The sequence below is a fragment of the Silurus aristotelis genome (assembly GCF_946808225.1).
Source record: "Silurus aristotelis genome assembly, chromosome: 17".
Classification (NCBI taxonomy): Eukaryota; Metazoa; Chordata; class Actinopteri; order Siluriformes; family Siluridae; genus Silurus; species Silurus aristotelis.
In genome coordinates, this window is record NC_139590.1 from 957834 (window position 1) to 974781 (window position 16948).

At 40.2% G+C, this 16948-nt stretch overlaps 2 protein-coding genes across 3 annotated transcripts; both read right to left on the reverse strand.

Annotated features, from left to right (window-relative positions):
- Positions 1–1722: 1722 nt before the first annotated feature.
- Positions 1723–8525, reverse strand: LOC310740311 (perforin-1-like). 2 transcript variants are annotated; one of them, XM_083566928.1, is made up of 5 exons: positions 8321–8525; positions 6756–7336; positions 5669–5807; positions 2903–3120; positions 1723–2782 (listed from the first exon to the last, which is right to left on the reverse strand). In XM_083566928.1, exons 1-5 carry the CDS (start codon positions 8330–8332, stop codon positions 1900–1902), a joined length of 1833 nt encoding a protein of 610 aa, XP_083423054.1. In that variant the 5' UTR covers positions 8333–8525; the 3' UTR covers positions 1723–1899. The 2 variants fall into 2 exon arrangements, with proteins under 2 accessions (XP_083423054.1, XP_083423053.1); XM_083566927.1 differs by lacking the exon at positions 8321–8525 and adding an exon at positions 8080–8151.
- Positions 8526–9666: 1141 nt separating this feature from the next.
- Positions 9667–12611, reverse strand: LOC310740319 (perforin-1-like). Its single transcript, XM_083566965.1, has 4 exons — positions 12041–12611; positions 11784–11922; positions 10868–11085; positions 9667–10716 (listed from the first exon to the last, which is right to left on the reverse strand). Exons 1-4 carry the CDS (start codon positions 12568–12570, stop codon positions 9837–9839), a joined length of 1767 nt encoding a protein of 588 aa, XP_083423091.1. The 5' UTR covers positions 12571–12611; the 3' UTR covers positions 9667–9836.
- Between the last annotated feature and the right edge of the window lie 4337 nt (positions 12612–16948).

The following is a 16948-nucleotide window of genomic DNA, read 5'->3' on the forward strand; positions in this document are numbered from 1 at the left end:
TGTGTGTGTGTGTGTGTGTGTGTGTGTGTGTGTCTGTGTGTGTGTGTGTGTGTGTGTGTGTGTGTGTGTCTGTGTCTGTGTGTCTGTGTCTGTGTGTTTAAATCTCTCAGACCTCATCCGTTCACAGGAAGCCACAAAACTTCCTGTCTCTTTAAGCTCTCTTCTTTACATCATTCTTCTTTATTAAACAAAACAAAAGTAGAAATAAGATACAGAATAAAGCTCATCCTCTGTTACAACTTCGTCTCATATTCACTCGTAATTTGGAATAAGAAACAAATCTGGGTCGGGAATATACTGGGACTAGATATTATTAATTATTGTTATTAATATAAGAAGGAAAGCGAGGAGTCTTTTCATTAAACTTCCCAAACAACGTACCATTATAATGGAACAGCCTCCAATCTGACTCCATTATAATCACCATAATTAGGGTCTGAAGTCTGTTCATTTAGATGGAATAAGTCCTCTGTATGAGACTTCTTATTGTGGTCGTTAATTCACTCATTTGAGGGCTCTTTGATCAATAATTTCAGATATGATTTGAGATAAATCGTGAATGGAATGATAACACACACACACACACACACACACACACACACACACACACACACACACACACACACACACACACACAGACACACACACACACACACACACACACACACACACACACACACACACACACACACACACACACCATATGGAGAGAGGAATAAATGATGAAGAAACTCCAGACTGGAACTCACCACAACACACGTGACCTCATTTACACATTTTATTGAAGTAGTAGAAAAGAAGGTTTTGTGTTCATGATGATTGTAATAGAAATCAATCAGTGTTTGAGTCATTAATATCATTCTATTAATAGATCAGTGAGCTGAGAGTCACATTCGAGTCTTTTCACATAAACTGAGGTGATTAAGTGAAGAATCTTGTGATAAAAATGATCATAGGAACATTATAGTTATAATAAATCTCAGGGACTTCCATAAAGCACACCTCACATGGGAACTTCCAAAATTCAAACAGCATTAACATTAACATTACCTGTTGTACAGAGACAAAAACATTCTGGACCACTGCTACACCACAATGAAGGATTCATATCGCTCCATCCGCAGAGCTGCTCTACCACTCAGACCACTGCTTCATCTTCTCACTACAAACAGGCAACAACTTCCATCTGCTACGCCTGTAGTAAAGACTGTAAAAAGTTGTCCATCATCTCTCAGGGCCCGAAGTGGGACAATTACTTCACTCCATTTTTAAAAGGCCCAACAGAGGAAGTTCTCCTTCGATATTTGTGGAAGTTCAACCTGCCACAGGAGCTGCTCACACAGTTCTACTCAGCCATAATCGTGTCTGTCCTGTGCGCATCGCTAATCATCTGGTCGGGCTCAGCTACAAAATCAGACATCAGAAGAATACAGAGAACGGTTTGAACGGCTGAAAGGATTATTGATGCTCCCCTGCCCACACTACAAATCCAGAATGAGAAAAAGGGCTCAGAAAATCACCCTGGATTCTTCACATCCAAGCCATATGTTTTTTTTTACTTTTGCTGTTTGGCCGACGCTACAGAGCACCGAACACCAAGACAGCCAGGCACAGGAAACGTCCCCCCCACCAATCGACCTCATGAACACTTAAATGCTCTTCCTATTGTAAAATACAATGATTATATTAATAAATGTAAATAAAATGTAATTAAATAAAAAAAGAGATACGTAGCCATGTAACGATTAAAACACGACAATGCGGCTGTCATGAAGTTGATTATTTTCCTTTAACAGCACCTCCATCAACTTCATGACAGCCGCATTGTTGTGTTTTAATCGTTACATGGCTACTTATCTCTTTCAATGCACATATTTTAAAAGAGTTTCAGAAACTCGCCTACAGCAGCTGCACGCTGTTATAAGCTTCATGCCCGATTTGCTTCACAGTTAGCGGCTCTTCGTTAGGAACCACGCCCATTTCCCGTAGCATGTCCTGCGGAACGGGCTGAGAGTGCCGGGACACGTACGCCTTCTCCAGGTTAAAGCTCATGGGAGATCCGACGTAATCGCTGCACGAGGGACCGGCTAAACTCGGAGCGCACGCCACCTCCGTTTTATAATACAGAATGCCGTGGTTTAAATTGCAGAAATTCTCCCAAACACCTGTTTTCAGCGGGACAGAGCAGGTCCCGAGCAGGTCATCATCCCATTCGCTGTCTTCATCCCATGTCTCCAGCTTCAAAGGGTTGTAATTGGTCAGGAGGACATCACCAAGGTCAAAGGTCATGACCCAGTGGGGATCGTTGTTGTTGTAGATCACTGTCGTGCGCCCGAGCAGCATGCCATTTTTATCAAAAACTTTGACATAACTGTCCGTGCCGGTCGTGTGGTCGCCCCATAATCCCACTGCCCGCAGCACAGTCACCTTGGCTCGAGCAACACCTTTTTTGGAAGGGCAGCAGTCAGCGGTAACACCGGGGTTATTCTTGCAAGAACACAAGCACGGTTCTTTGGGATCGGGTTTGATTCCGGCGCTGCACGGCTCAGAACAGTTTCTCCACAAAGATTTCTCTAGAATAAAGTCGTGAACGGCTTTGCGCAGGAGCTTTCGGGCCGGATTGGTGGTGGGGAGAAGCTCGTGCAGAGGCTGAAGAGAGTAGGAAATCACGTCTGGGTGTTGCGGAATGGACGAGAGCCACTCTTTGTAAGCGCCTGGGTCTTTATCTGAGGAGAAGAGGAGCTCAGGCTCCGTGGTATGGCCTCCAAAAATCTCTGTTAGTCTAAAAAAAATAAGGGAAAGTGAGACAGTGTGCGGTCAGTGATAGAGATTTGTGTTAGTGTGATGCCAATGTTAGAGGCCAGTGTTAGTGGTTAGTGTTTATAGTTAGCGTGGAACTGACCGGTCGTTGAAGTTGCTGGAGAAGCTGTTTTTATTCTCAATCTTGGTTTTGGCTTCATTACAGTGTTTGCTGTTAACGTTGGTTTTAGCTTTCCCCATCACGCTGGCAGACGCCTCCACGTCCAGACACGTCTTCACTTCTTCTACACTCAGACCCTGCAGGGCTGTCTGGCACTGTCTGATACTGGTCACTGAGTTGACCTTGCCTCCCAAGGTCACCTGCTCAGCACAGAAATATGCTCAGCATGTTTTACAATACTTTCCATCAACATGTTCTTTATGCACATTTCATAATACTAACACATCTACTGCTACTATTACTGCTGCAGTTACTATTACTACTGCTAATGCTACTGCTGCAGTTACTATTATTACTTCTACTATCATTTCTGCTACTCTTATTACTAATGCTACTATTATTACTGGTAATATTGCTACTTTATCTAGTCTAGTATATCCTGTACAGTGTGTAGATGCAGTACAGAGTGTATTTGCTGTACAGTGTGTATTTGCTGTACAGTGTGTAGATGCTGTACAGTGAGTGTATTCTGTACAGAGAGTGAAATCCAATCCATACAGTGTGTAAATGCTGTACACTGTGTAGATGCTGTACAGAGTGTAATTGCTGTACAGTGTGTATTTGCTGTACAGTGTGTGTATCCCTTTCAGTGTGTGTATGCTGTACACAGAGAGTAAAATCTGTACAGTGTGTAGATGCTGTACAGTGTGTTTTTGCTGTACAGTGAGTATTTGCTGTACAGTGTGTGTATTCTGTACAAAGAGTGAAATCTGTACAGTGTGTAGATGCTGTACAAAGTGTAATTGCTGTACAGTGTGTATTTGCTGTACAGTGTGTAGATGCTGTACAGTGTGTATTTGCTGTACAGTGTGTAGATGCTGTACAGTGTGTAATTGCTGAACAGTGTGTATTTGCTGTACAGTGTGTAGATGCTGTACAGTGTGTAATTGCTGTACAGTGTGTATATGCTGTACAGTGTGTATTTGCTGTACAGTGTGTAGATGCTGTACAGAGAGTGAAATCCGTACAGTGTGTAGATGCTGTACAGTGTGTATTTGCTGTACAGTGTGTAGATGCTGTACAGTGTGTATTTGCTGTACAGAGTGTAATTGCTGTACAGTGTGTATTTGCTGTACATTGTGTATTTGCTGTACAGTGTGTAGATGCTGTACAGTGTGTATTTGCTGTACAGTGTGTATTTGCTGTACAGTGTGTAGATGCTGTACAGAGTGTATTTGCTGTACATTGTGTATTTGCTGTACAGTGTGTAGATGCTGTACAGTGTGTATTTGCTGTACAGTGTGTATTTGCTGTACAGTGTGTAGATGCTGTACAGAGTGTATTTGCTGTACAGTGTGTAGATGCTGTACAGAGTGTATTTGCTGTACAGTGTGTATTTGCTGTACAGTGTGTAGATGCTGTACAGAGTGTATTTGCTGTACAGTGTGTATTTGCTGTACAGTGTGTAGATGCTGTACAGAGTGTATTTGCTGTACAGTGTGTAGATGCTGTACAGAGTGTATTTGCTGTACAGTGTGTATTTGCTGTACAGTGTGTAGATGCTGTACAGTGTGTATTTGCTGTACAGTGTGTATTTGCTGTACAGTGTGTAGATACTGTACAGAGTGTATTTGCTGTACAGTGTGTATTTGCTGTACAGTGTGTAGATGCTGTACAGTGTGTATTTGCTGTACAGTGTGTAGATGCTGTACAGAGTGTATTTGCTGTACAGTGTGTATTTGCTGTACAGTGTGTAGATGCTGTACAGTGTGTAGATGCTGTACAGAGTGTATTTGCTGTACAGTGTGTAGATGCTGTACAGAGTGTATTTGCTGTACAGAGTGTATTTGCTGTACAGTGTGTATTTGCTGTACAGTGTGTAGATGCTGTACAGTGTGTAGATGCTGTACAGAGTGTATTTGCTGTACAGTGTGTAGATGCTGTACAGAGTGTATTTGCTGTACAGTGTGTATTTGCTGTACAGTGTGTGTACCCCTGCTTTCTATTAGCTCCAGTATTACCTGTACTGACGTTACTATTACATTTACAATAATTACTTTCACAAGTAACTGTACTATAACTAGTATGCTCTTTTATTACTATTACCTCCACTATTACCTCTTCTACTCTTTATTTTGTCTCTACTGTAACTAATACCTCTATTATAACCAGTTCCCCTTTACCATTACCTTCTACCTTTACCTCTCATACTCTTGATATTACCTCTACTATCTCTATAACCTCTATTATAACTATTATCTTCTACTATATCTATTACCTCTACTATAATTAGTACTCTTTACTATTATTATTACCTTCACTATTACTATGGCTATTACCTCTACTTTTATTACTACTACTATTATTACTGCTTCAACTGCTATTACTACTATTACTGCCACAATTATTACTACCGCTACAATTAGTACTTTCTTCACTATTATTATTAGCTATAATATTACAACTATTCCTACTACTGCTACCATTACTATTCTCACTACTATTACTGGTCCTGCCACTGGTACTAGATTTACTGCTATTAGCACTATTCCTACTATGTTGCTTCTTCTTCTCCACTTTGCATTTTAAAGTAACGTATTCTTAAATACTAACATCATTGGCTTTTAAAGTGTTTAATCAGTTTTTTTAATGAGGACACATGTTCATCTTTCTCTTCTTTCAATAGTTTTATGAAGAGTGTGATGATAAACTGAATTCAACTCTTTTATTTGTCAATTCCTCTGTTACCTTGGTGATGTAGTGAGTGCCGAAGCTGTCGATGAGCTTGTAGAAGCGTGTCTTGAACTTAGGATTGTACTGCTTGGGGAGCTGACTCAGGGCTCGTTTAAACTCGGGATGAATCATCGGCTTGCTTGAAACTCTGTAACTGCAGATTAGCAAAGAAATGGTCACTGGTTTCACACCGTGTGATTTCAGCATCTTTTAGCGATTATTAGTTGCTCTTAGTGTCAGATCTGTGATTAAAGAAATTAATATGTTCTGCTCACGGCATAAACCGGCATAATCTGTAGATTTGAAACTGCAAGATGACCACTACTACTACTGTATTACTAACAGTACTATTATTATAACAATACTACTACCATTAATAATATTACTATTATTATTTTTAACACTGCTACCTTCATTACTTTTACTAATTCGATTATTATAAGTAATACTACTGCCACTGCATTATCACTATTATAACTATAAATACCGCTACCATTACTTCTATTCTCCTACTACATCTAGGTCAGTTCTACTATTACTACCATTACATACATACTACGTTTATATATGTATATTTTATACAGACATCATATACAGTATATACATATATTGTATTTCCACCAAGCTTGTAATAGCACTACCATTAGTCTTACTATTACTTGTACTAAATTTATCTCTTTGTTTGTTTGTTTTGTATTATTACTACTGACGCTACTATTCTTTTATTTTATATGTTATTTTTAATACCAGTACATTACTACTGTATTACTGCTAAGAGCAATACTGTTAATAACTACATTACTATTAATAACACTACTGTTACTGCTACGAAACTGATGTCAGTTGGTTCTATTACTGTTACTATTATTACCATTTATACCCATACCATTACTGCTATTATATATTACTACTTCTGTGTTGACTGTTACTTATTTTACTACAGTAATTACCACTTTTAATAAAAGTCATTAAGCTGATTTTGGTTAATTCTGTTTTACATCCATCACTACTATAAAAAACTCATACACACACAATGATCATTTTACACTGTGTGATTTCTCCAGCCAAAAATGCTACAGTGTTGATGGAGTGAACATCTTACCTGTAATATTCACAGGAGATAGCATGACTGGTGAAACTGAATCTGTCTTTTTTGGTTTTCTCCATCGAATACTCTGCCAGCTTGGAGTTGCTTCCTGCCAGCGTGAGTGACCCTTCACCCCTCTTCACATCGATCCCCAGGTTTACGTTCCAGTTGTTCTCGATGGACGAGGTACTGGCACTGACCAGGGATTCGCTGGATTGATAGATGGAGCTGGACACCTTCATGCTGCACTTCTGACTCGACCTCCAGTCCACCACCGAAACCGGGAGCTTCTGCTTCTTCCCCTCCATGTAAGGGTTCTTGCACAAAATACATGATTTGCCCTTCCGTTTCCATTTTTTCATATCAATTACGAAGGCGCCTTTGCGCTGCATCTTGGTGATGTCGAAGCCTTCTCCGGCGAAGTCGGACCCAGGAGCAAACTCTGCCTCGGCACAGTCTTGTGCCGTTCCATCCTCACACGACTGGATCAGAGGAAGGAGGACCAGGAGAGAAAAAACCCCGGACCACAGCAGATGGAATGACGCAGGATACATTGTCATGGAGATGTGTTTGTAGGTGCACTCAAAAGTTCTTTCCTGTAGGACAAGACACTTTAAAATGACCAAATTTCTTTTGATGAAAATCATTTTAAATTTAGATAAAAGTATGTAAATGTAGTTCCCTAATAGAGACAGGTTCATTTATCAAAGTCCTTCAAGAAGCTTAGATTATTTACTCTAACTATCCATAGAATTCTTGAAGAAGCCCCCCAAAACCATTGTTGATATTTTTGCATTGAAGAAAATGATTGACAGGTTTATACTATTAATGTGCGCAGACCAATGCGGTATTGTTTTCAGAGCAACAGCTTGAGAACAGAGGCATGTACAGCAGTGTTCCGCATAAAGACGCTTATTTACTTCACGTTTATGGACGGAGTCTCTATTGTCAGTGCTTTGTTAAAGTCAAAGTTTACAGTGGTTATTTTGCGTTTTCAGGACAGAGGAGTTTGCTCTTCTTCGAAGTTTCCAGGTTATGTGAAGTAACAAGCGGCGAGAAAATGTCCGGATGATCGGAACGACTGTTTCTAGCTGCTATAATGTAAGTAAGAGGGAAGGCAATAACATGAACACATACTGTACAAAGTGGGCTATTGCTTACATAACAGTGAGATTAAAATCATTATTATTATTATTTTTATTATTATCATTCTTCTTCTTCTTCTTCTTATTATTATTATAAAGATGTGTTATTATATTATGTCATCTGAGGTAAACAGAAAGTGAAACAAAAACAAATTTTGTATCTGATTACGGAGACACTGTATTGTTGAGCTTACCTGAGTTGTGTTAAGCTTGTCCTGAGATGTGTGTGTGTGTGTGTGTGTGTGTGTGTGTGTGTGTGTGTGTGTGTGTGTGTAATATATCTGCCTATGCTGGTGGGTGGTCTTCATTTTAGTTTGAAGAGATAAATATCTAGATGTGGTTATGATGACTATATAACTAGTTCTGCTTTCTATGTGGTATATTCGATGGTGAGAGAGTGGATGAGTGAAGAGAGTCAGGTTATTTTTTACTCACCCCAGTATACATTAGTAGATTTCATCTTCTTTACGATCGTCAGTAGTTAAACAATGCACCGTGCAAACATGAAGCTTTAAGTCTCTTCTAAAATCTAAGTGCAGGTGTTGTTCTTCCACCTGCTACGTGTCATCAGCTACAGAATGTACCCCTTTTTTTTTATTGTTTACACAGTGAATGTTTTGTAATGTGATGCTCTGCTTCAGTGACCATCTCCATAACACCCCCCACCCTACCTCCCCCACACATAAGCAGTCAGATCAAAACCACACACGTAGCTTGTGCTCATTTTCTGGAAGTCACGTGGACTTTTTGTTCACGTAGGTTTTTCTCGAGGTGTGAAATAATGTTCCGCCTGAAAGTTGCTTAAAATGTACCATTTGAGTTTTGCTCACTTGAAAATACTCCAGCGTCATGTTTATGATTTATAGCCATGGTTTTCAATGGTTAGCAATGATGCATAAGAACTCACAAGAACTCTTCTCTATCTTCTCTAGAAACCATAACTATTGCCACAGTGCTTGTGTGTGTCCTCTGTGTTGATTATTGTTAATTTTTTTACAGTTTTCTTTTTCTGTTGCTCTTCACACATCCTCACCATGATCACTGTGTTTGTCACTTTTACAGTACATTTCACCTCTGATTTCACCTCCAATTCTTTGTCCCTGAAAAAGGACATGACCGTGTGGTCAGTAGATGTTAGACATGGTTTAATAAAAAGTCAAACACCTGTAGCCTTGTGAAGGACCATTACACATTTCTTACTCAATATTCACTCTTAGAACTTACTTCAGTATCAGATCATCTGCTGGTGTTAATATTTTGGTCACAGTTTGCAGATGGTGTTCTGGACGAGATTCTACAAAGCCTGAAGCCCTGCATTTTACAGTCCCAGCTGTCTTTTTTTTTGGACTGTGAAATTCAGGGTTCAGGCTCTGTAGAATCTCGTCCAGAACACCATCCGATTTTAAAATGGTTTGATGACCTTGTCTTGAGCAATCAAATCAAATCAATCAAAACAAATAAAAGCCAAATTTCAGTTCATTTGCTCGCTTTTATAGTCTGCACAATAGAGTAGTTCTCAACAAACACTTTAAAGAGCCAGAGATACTACATTTTCAACACAGGAGCTGCAGTAACACAGGGTCTGTTACATTTGTGGAAAGAAGTGAAAAGCCTGAGAAAAAATGTCCCCTTTCTCTAATGACAAATTGTTTGTAACTAATTTCTTTTATGACTTTTATGAGGTTGGGAAAGGTAATACTTATGTCATAAAGCATGTTTAATGTTATTATTAATGCCATAATGCCACACAGCAAAAGCCATGTGAAAAAAAGTTGCTTCATTGCTCATGTTGCTTCATGAAACTTTTATTAAGCTTTCAAAAGACAAAATGCTGCAAAAGTACCTAAATATATTAAGCTATAGGTTGTCAATATAATTCACACTTATTCTACTATAAATGTTTTGATAGCTGGTGTAAATATGCGGTAGCTGCTCTAAAAACACAGTTAGTTTACAACTCAAAACCTTCGGCTTTGCGGATGTTGCTCATGTTGAAGCGGGGAATGCGTTTGTCGAGGAGCACGCCCATCTCCAGGAGCATGTCTCTGGGAATTGGATAAGCATTTCTGGAGACGTACAATTTCTCCAGCTGTGCATCCATGGGAGAAGGTTTGTACTGCATGCATGAAGAACCAGTCAAACCAGTGATGCAGTTCACCTGGACTTTATAGTACAGCAGTCCATGATTAAGGGGACAGATATTGTTATTTGTTCCACTTTTCAGTGGAACACTACAACCCCCAAGTAGATCATCATCTGACCCACTGTCCTCATCCCAGACCTCCAGCTTCACACTCCTGAATTGAGAAAGGTCCACAGTTTCCAGATGAAAATCGCTGTTCCAAATGGGATTGTCGTTATTTGGGATTATGGACGTCTTTCCTCTTGGGAGTTTACCGTTGAGGAGGATCTTGACATACCCATCTGTCTGACCGAAGTAATCTCCATACAAACCTGTGGCTTTGATAATAGTTACAGTGACATGAGCAAAGCCTTTCTGAGTGGGGCAGCAGTTGAGGGCAACACCTGGGTTGCTGTGGCAGCTGCACCTACATGGTTCCTTAGGGTTGGTCTTTACACCAGTCTTACATGGGCTTGTGCAGTTGCGTATCAGAGCCCTCTGGAGGATGTAGTCCCTGATGGCATTGCGTAAATGTGCTCGGATTGATGACTCCTTTGGCAGCAGATCATGAAGAGGCATGAGCGAGTAAGAAAGCACATCAGGGTGAGCAGGTAGAGATGAGACCCACTCCTTATAGGCCTTTGGATCGGTATTTGATGAGAAAAGGAGATCGACATTCTCAGTGTTGCCACCAAACACGTTTGTTTCCCTTTTGGAGGAAATAAAAACGTTTTTGAAATTATCTAATATTTTCAATTTATTTTGAATAATTTCTTAACTAAGTTGAATTGAGTGTTCTTTTGGGCGTCTTATTAATTTAACAGTGAATTACACATCCAGAGAGAGACGGAGGAACAAACCTGTCACTGAAGGTGCTGGAGAAGCTTTTTTTGTTCAGAGACTTTTCCTTGGCCTGCTTGCAGTGATGAGCCTCATTTTGCATGTCTGAACCTATTCCCATACTGGCAGAAGCCTCCAGATCCAGACAAGACTTCACCTCGTCCACACTCAGACCCTGCAGTGATGCCTGGCACTCCTTTATGCTGGTCACAGAGCGAATTTCTCCACCCAGAGTCACCTGTACACAGTCACAATGTTTCCAGTCAACATTATTCATTCTGAAACTGTTGTGAAAAGTAAAAAGTTGTATTCACTGTGCTTAAATAAACTAAACTTTCTTTCGGCTTCTCCCATTAGGGGTCGCCACAGCAGATCATCCGCAAGTTTGATTTGGCACATGTTTTTACGCTGGATGCCCATCCTAACTCAACCCTCCCTATTTATCCGGGCTTGGGACCGGCACTGAGAGTGGCGGTCCTCAACAGTGAAGGGTCCCTGGTGGTCTAGTGGTTAGGAGCGCCGCATCCTAACCACTAGACCACCCGGGACCCTTCACTGTGCTTAAATAGACTACTTTAAACACAGATAGATGATGCGAGTCAGAAAAGTCAGGGCTCACAGTTAGTTTTCTCTTAGTGACAAAATACAGAACATTTGAAAAGTGTTTAATTATCAAGTGGGCACTCATCATCATTCAGTATTTCTTTTTCGGACAGCCTTTAACAATCTGCTCTAATCAAGTCATGTTTCAGTGGTTTCACCTCATGAAGGATGGCAACACATGATTGATACCAATCACTCATTTATATCTAGCACTTAAAGGTGGTCCACAGTCCAGATGACTGTGGTGGATATGCTCTGCAGGCAGAGGGGGAATTTGTTACCTGTCAAAGGTATGTTAAGGTTAAAGACTAAACTATTATGTATCTCATTCACCTTTGTAATGTAATGAGTACCAAACATGTCAATCAGCTTTAAGTACAGGTGCTTTGTAGACTCATCATATCTCCGAGGGAGACTTTTAAAATCTTCACTTAGCTCCGGGTGCAGGACTGGACGATTTGAAACCCTGTACCTAGAAGACAGACCATAAAGTAGAATTTATGAACAAATTCGACTGATTGTGTATTAGTATCATTAAATAAAAATCAACTTAAGACAGCATTGCTCAAACACAAATGATCACTTCTTACTTGTAGTATCCACATTTGACGATCTGGCTTGAGAAGCTGAACTTGTCGTTTTTGGTTTTTTGCATTGAATATTCAGCCAGCTTGGAGTTAGTGCCTGCCATCATCACTGATCCCTGGACTTTTGGAGTCACTATGTTCAAGTCTGTCTGCCAGCGGTTTTCAATAGACGATGTGCTGGAGCTGACCAAGGACTCACTGGAGTCGTAGACAGAGCTGGACACCTTCATGCTGCACCTCTGACTCGGTCTCCAGTCCACCACAGAAGCTGGGAGCTTCTGCTTTACACCTCTCATGTAGGGATTTTTACACAGAGTGCAGGTTTTGTCTTTCTTGAGCCAGGAACTCATGTCGATAACAAAGGCACCTTTCCGTTCCATGGTGGTGATATCAAAGCCTTCTCCTGCCAGGTTGGATCCTGGGACGAAATCTGCATCGTTACACTGAGACTCATTGGCCTTGAAACAACCCTGGCTGGTTGTAGGAGGGAGAAAGGTGGCAAAGATGCCCCAAATCAGAAGTGCCTGTAGCATGGCTGGAGTTTCTTGGAGTGTGTCCTGTTAAGAAAAAGACACAGGAGGAAATAGTTGTCACACTTTTTAAATACTTATGGTGGTTTTTTTTGCACTTCTTGATATCATCACCATTGTCAAGAAGACAACAAACAAACTCTATTTTCTCAGATCAACTATGGAAGTAGCTGCCAATATAGTTCTGCTCAGTAGTGATCTGAAGTATACTAACTTCTTGTCTGGTGTGGCAAAATTAACCTACACACCAAATGTAAGGGATTGTGTGTGAGGGTTTAAAAATAATTGGATCTGAAGTGAAGTGGCTGCAAATTTGACGGCCAGAACCCATTTTTCCAATTCTCAAACTCCTTCTCTTTCTGGACACGTCAAACCTTCCAAACTAATGGTGGCAAGACTAGGCGAGGTTACACTGCGAGTCAGAAAAGTCAGGGCTCACAGTTAGTTTTCTCTCAGTGACAAAATACAGAACATTTGAAAAGTGTTTAATTATCAAGTGGGCACTCATCATCATTCAGCTTTTCTTTTTCGGACAGCCTTTAACAATCTGCTCTAATCAAGTCATGTTTCAGTGGTTTCACCTCATGAAGGATGGCAACACATGATTGATACCAATCACTCATTTATATCTAGCACTTAAAGGTGGTCCACAGTCCAGATGACTGTGGTGGATATGCTCTGCAGGCAGAGGGGGAATTTGTTACCTGTCAAAGGTATGTTAAGGTTAAAGACTAAACTATCATGTATAAGACCTGTAATTACAGTTGCAAATATAATTACGAAGTTTAAGGTCCATGGGACTGTATCCATCCTCCCTGGATGCAGCAGAAAAAGTAAAATCAACCCCATATTAAACAGAAGGTTGGTGTGAAAGGTAAACAATGAGCCAAGGAAAACATCCAAAGAGATACAGACTGAACTCCAAGGTGACCATCTGTTGCTTTTTGTACATAAAAATCCAGACAGGATTTTGCTCAGATGCGTGTTAATAAGCCACAATGCCTTGTCCTTGGATAACACTGGAGCTTTTGGCAAGGTACATCAGCAGTATGTTCACAGACACAAACATTTAGTTGTTAAAGAAACACATAGAGTAGCTACTGTGAAACATGGAGGAAGTTTGATTATGTTTTAAGGCTGCTTTTCTGTGTCTTGCACAGGCACAATGAAATTGCTACCAAGCCATTTTGGAGCAAAACCTAGATGCTTACATCTCAGTTGCAGCTCGTCTCCTCCAACAGGATAATAAGCAATAAAAAATTTAAAGAAAAACCGAGAACGGTTAAGAAAAAATTATTGGTCTAATCAGTAGTGGGGTTCTATGATCCCTGATCTAAATTTTATCAAACATCTATGGAAAGAGCAGAAACTGCTGTACATGTGCTCACGAGCAGACGTCTCACTAAGAGATACAGAAATCATTTGTTTGCAGTGATTACCTCTAAAAGTTTGCAACAAGATATAAGGTTAAGGGTGCCATCATTTTTGTCAATTCTGTTTTCCATTGTAATATTATTTAGAATATGCTATTGAATCAAAATTCTTAAGCAGTATTTTTTTTTATTAAATATGGAATAAACCGTGATGGACATGACTACTTTTGTTTATTTCAAGTTCTTTCTGTGTGGGTTCCTCTTTTTCATGGTGGATACCAATAAATTGGTCCACATCTGTACCACTTTAATAATGTTTTCATGTTGCATTTATTGATGTTCTTTACCTAATACATTTGGATAACAGCATTGTTTAGTTTATAATTACGATGATTTGTGTCTGAAAACTGAGAGAATAGTTTAAAATGTATATTTACTATTTAATAGATTTGCTGAAATAAATGTCAATATATTGATAATTGTGAAACAATTTCAAGAATTTAGAAAAAACTTCCATTAAATGTGCACATAATTTGAACTTAAATTTCTGTTTACTTACCCCGATGTCTGTATAAGCAGATGCGACCTGAGCAGATTATATGGGTCTTTGAAATTAACCTTTTGGAACTTGCATGGGGTATTTATACACAAGTGCAAGACCTGGGGCAGGACAACTTATAGGTCTATAAATAAGTCCATAGGTTTGGGGGGGGGGTTGAAAAAAAGGTGTGAAAATAGGTGTTAGTGTGTGTGTGTTAAGCTGTTGCTAATAAATTTTTTTACTCTTTAGAATTCTAGTGGTTTTGTTCTGTTTTGATTTTAACGTTTATTATTTACAGAGCAGGTAGAGCGTCTGCTGTGTGTGTAGAGAACCAAACACAGATGATTTATATTAATAAAATAGCTTCCTTCAGAAGTTCTAGTCAATCAGATGTTCTGCACTCATGGACACGATTTTGCTCATGCTGTGAAAATAGAAACCACACATACAGTGCTTTCAGAAAGTATTCAGACCCCCTACACTTTTTTCAATGTTATGTTGCAGCCTTTTACTACAATCGTTCAAAAGTGAAAACAGAATTCTAGAAATTACTTTACATTTCATTTTTTATAAAAAAAAAAAAATGGAAAAATCACATTTACATAAATATTCATACCCTATGTTCTATGTAGGAGATGGAACCTGAAGGAGATTGGAGACTGTAAGGTGTTGGCGGGGGACAGTGTAGCTAGACAGCATCAGATGGTGGTCTGTAGGATGGTTTTGAAGGTGAAGAAGAAGAGGAGGAGAGTGAGGACTGAAAGAAGAATAAGATGGTGGAAACTGAAGTAGGAAGAGTGTAGTGTGAGATTCAGGGAAGAGGTCAGACAGGAGCTCGGTGGTGGTGAAGAGATGCTGGATGATTGGGGAACTACTGCAGGAGTGATAAGGGAGACAGATAGAAAGGTATTTGGTGTGACATCTGGAAAAAGAAATGAAGACAACGAGACGTGGTGGTGGAATGAGGAAGTGCAGGAGAGCAGAAGGAGAAAGAGTTTGGAGAAACAGAAGTGGGATCGACAGAGTGATGAGAAAAGTAGGCAGGAGAACAAGGAGATGCAGCAGCAGGTGAAGAGGGATGTGGTGAAAGCCAAGGAAAAAGCATATGAGGAGCTGTATGAGAAGTTGGACAGTAAGGAAGGAGAAAAGGATTTGTAGCGATTGGCCAGGCAGAGGAACCGAGCTGGGAAGGATGTGCTGCAAGTTAGAGCAATAAAGGATGGAGATGCAAATGTGTTTACTTGTGAGGAGAGTGCTAATGTGGAGAGTTGCTAAAGTGGCTTGTTCTTGTCGATTTTTTCTTTACAACATCCAATGGATTCAAACATTTCTGTCCACACAGGCTGCCCAGGTGCTTGTTCAGTCTCTTGTGATTTCAAAACTGGACTACTGCAGCTCTCTGCTGGCAGGTCTTCCCCTGAACGCTATTCATCAAATGATCCAAAACGCAGCTGCACGACTTGTGTTCAATCTGCCCAAGTTCTCCCACACCACCCGACTAATGCTTCCTTCACTGGCTTCCAGTAGCTGCATGTATCAGATTCAAAACACTGATGTTCACCTAGAAGGCCAAAAATGGACCAGCACCATCTTACCTCAGTGACCTCATCACATCTCGCACTGCACCACACTGTCTGAGATCCTCCAGCACTGCTCCACTGGTACCACCTTCTCTCAGAATGAGAGGTAAGTACACTTCAAGGCTCTTCTCTGTTCTGGCACCGAGGTGGTGGAATGAACTTCCCCTACATGTCCATACAGCAGAGTCCCTGACTATCTTCAAGCAACGACTGAAGACCTTCATCTTCCTGAAACACTTAAATTAGTACTTTCCAAGTTTGCTTTGTGAAAATCAACATTTACAGTCTGATTTATCTTAAGTTTGTAATATAGCATACCAGTGTAGATTTATTTATTGCTAGAGACTCAAAACACTTTTGTACATCGCTCTGGATAAGGGCGTCTGCTAAATGCCACAAATGTAAATGTAAATGAATTTCGGATCGCAAGATCCTACAGTGGTTAGTGAGGATGGCTGAGAGGATCATCGGGGTCTCTCTTCGCTCTATTATGGAAATTTACAGCACACGCTGCATCCATAAATCTACAACAATTGCTGTTTTTGCACATTTCCTTTCTGTTAATTTATCTTGCCCGATGGAGCACCTTTGTCCTCGGGAACCTTGCTTTATTTTACTGTGTACTGCACTGTATATGGATGACATGACTACAGTGATGTCTTCAATAAAAAACTTTTCCAAAGCACACAGGGCCTCAGTCTGGGCTAAAGGTTTATGCAATTCACTTTAAATCACCTGGTTGATGATGATGTTCACACCGTTCCCGTTGAGGCTATACAGGCCATATGCGAAAAACACTCGGTCCATCACAGCTCAGCTCTTTGTGCAGATCCTCATTTTGCCTTGGTTGAATCTCTTACTATGCATGTTGATGCAATCTCATGCAG

Bases quoted from the DNA above. Each gene is read 5' to 3' on its own strand.
- LOC310740311 (XM_083566928.1), bottom strand. The intron at 5,808-6,755 runs GTAAGATGTTCA...GCTAATCTGCAG, and splicing joins ATCTCCTGTGAATATTACAG to TTACAGAGTTTCAAGCAAGC. The intron at 3,121-5,668 runs GTAACAGAGGAA...TGTGCTGAGCAG, and splicing joins GCACTCACTACATCACCAAG to GTGACCTTGGGAGGCAAGGT.
- LOC310740319 (XM_083566965.1), bottom strand. From the start codon at position 12,570: ATGCTACAGGCACTTCTGATTTGGGGCATCTTTGCCACCTTTCTCCCT. The intron at 11,923-12,040 runs GTAAGAAGTGAT...TCTGTCTTCTAG, and splicing joins GTCAAATGTGGATACTACAA to GTACAGGGTTTCAAATCGTC. The intron at 11,086-11,783 runs GTGAATGAGATA...GACTGTGTACAG, and splicing joins GTACTCATTACATTACAAAG to GTGACTCTGGGTGGAGAAAT.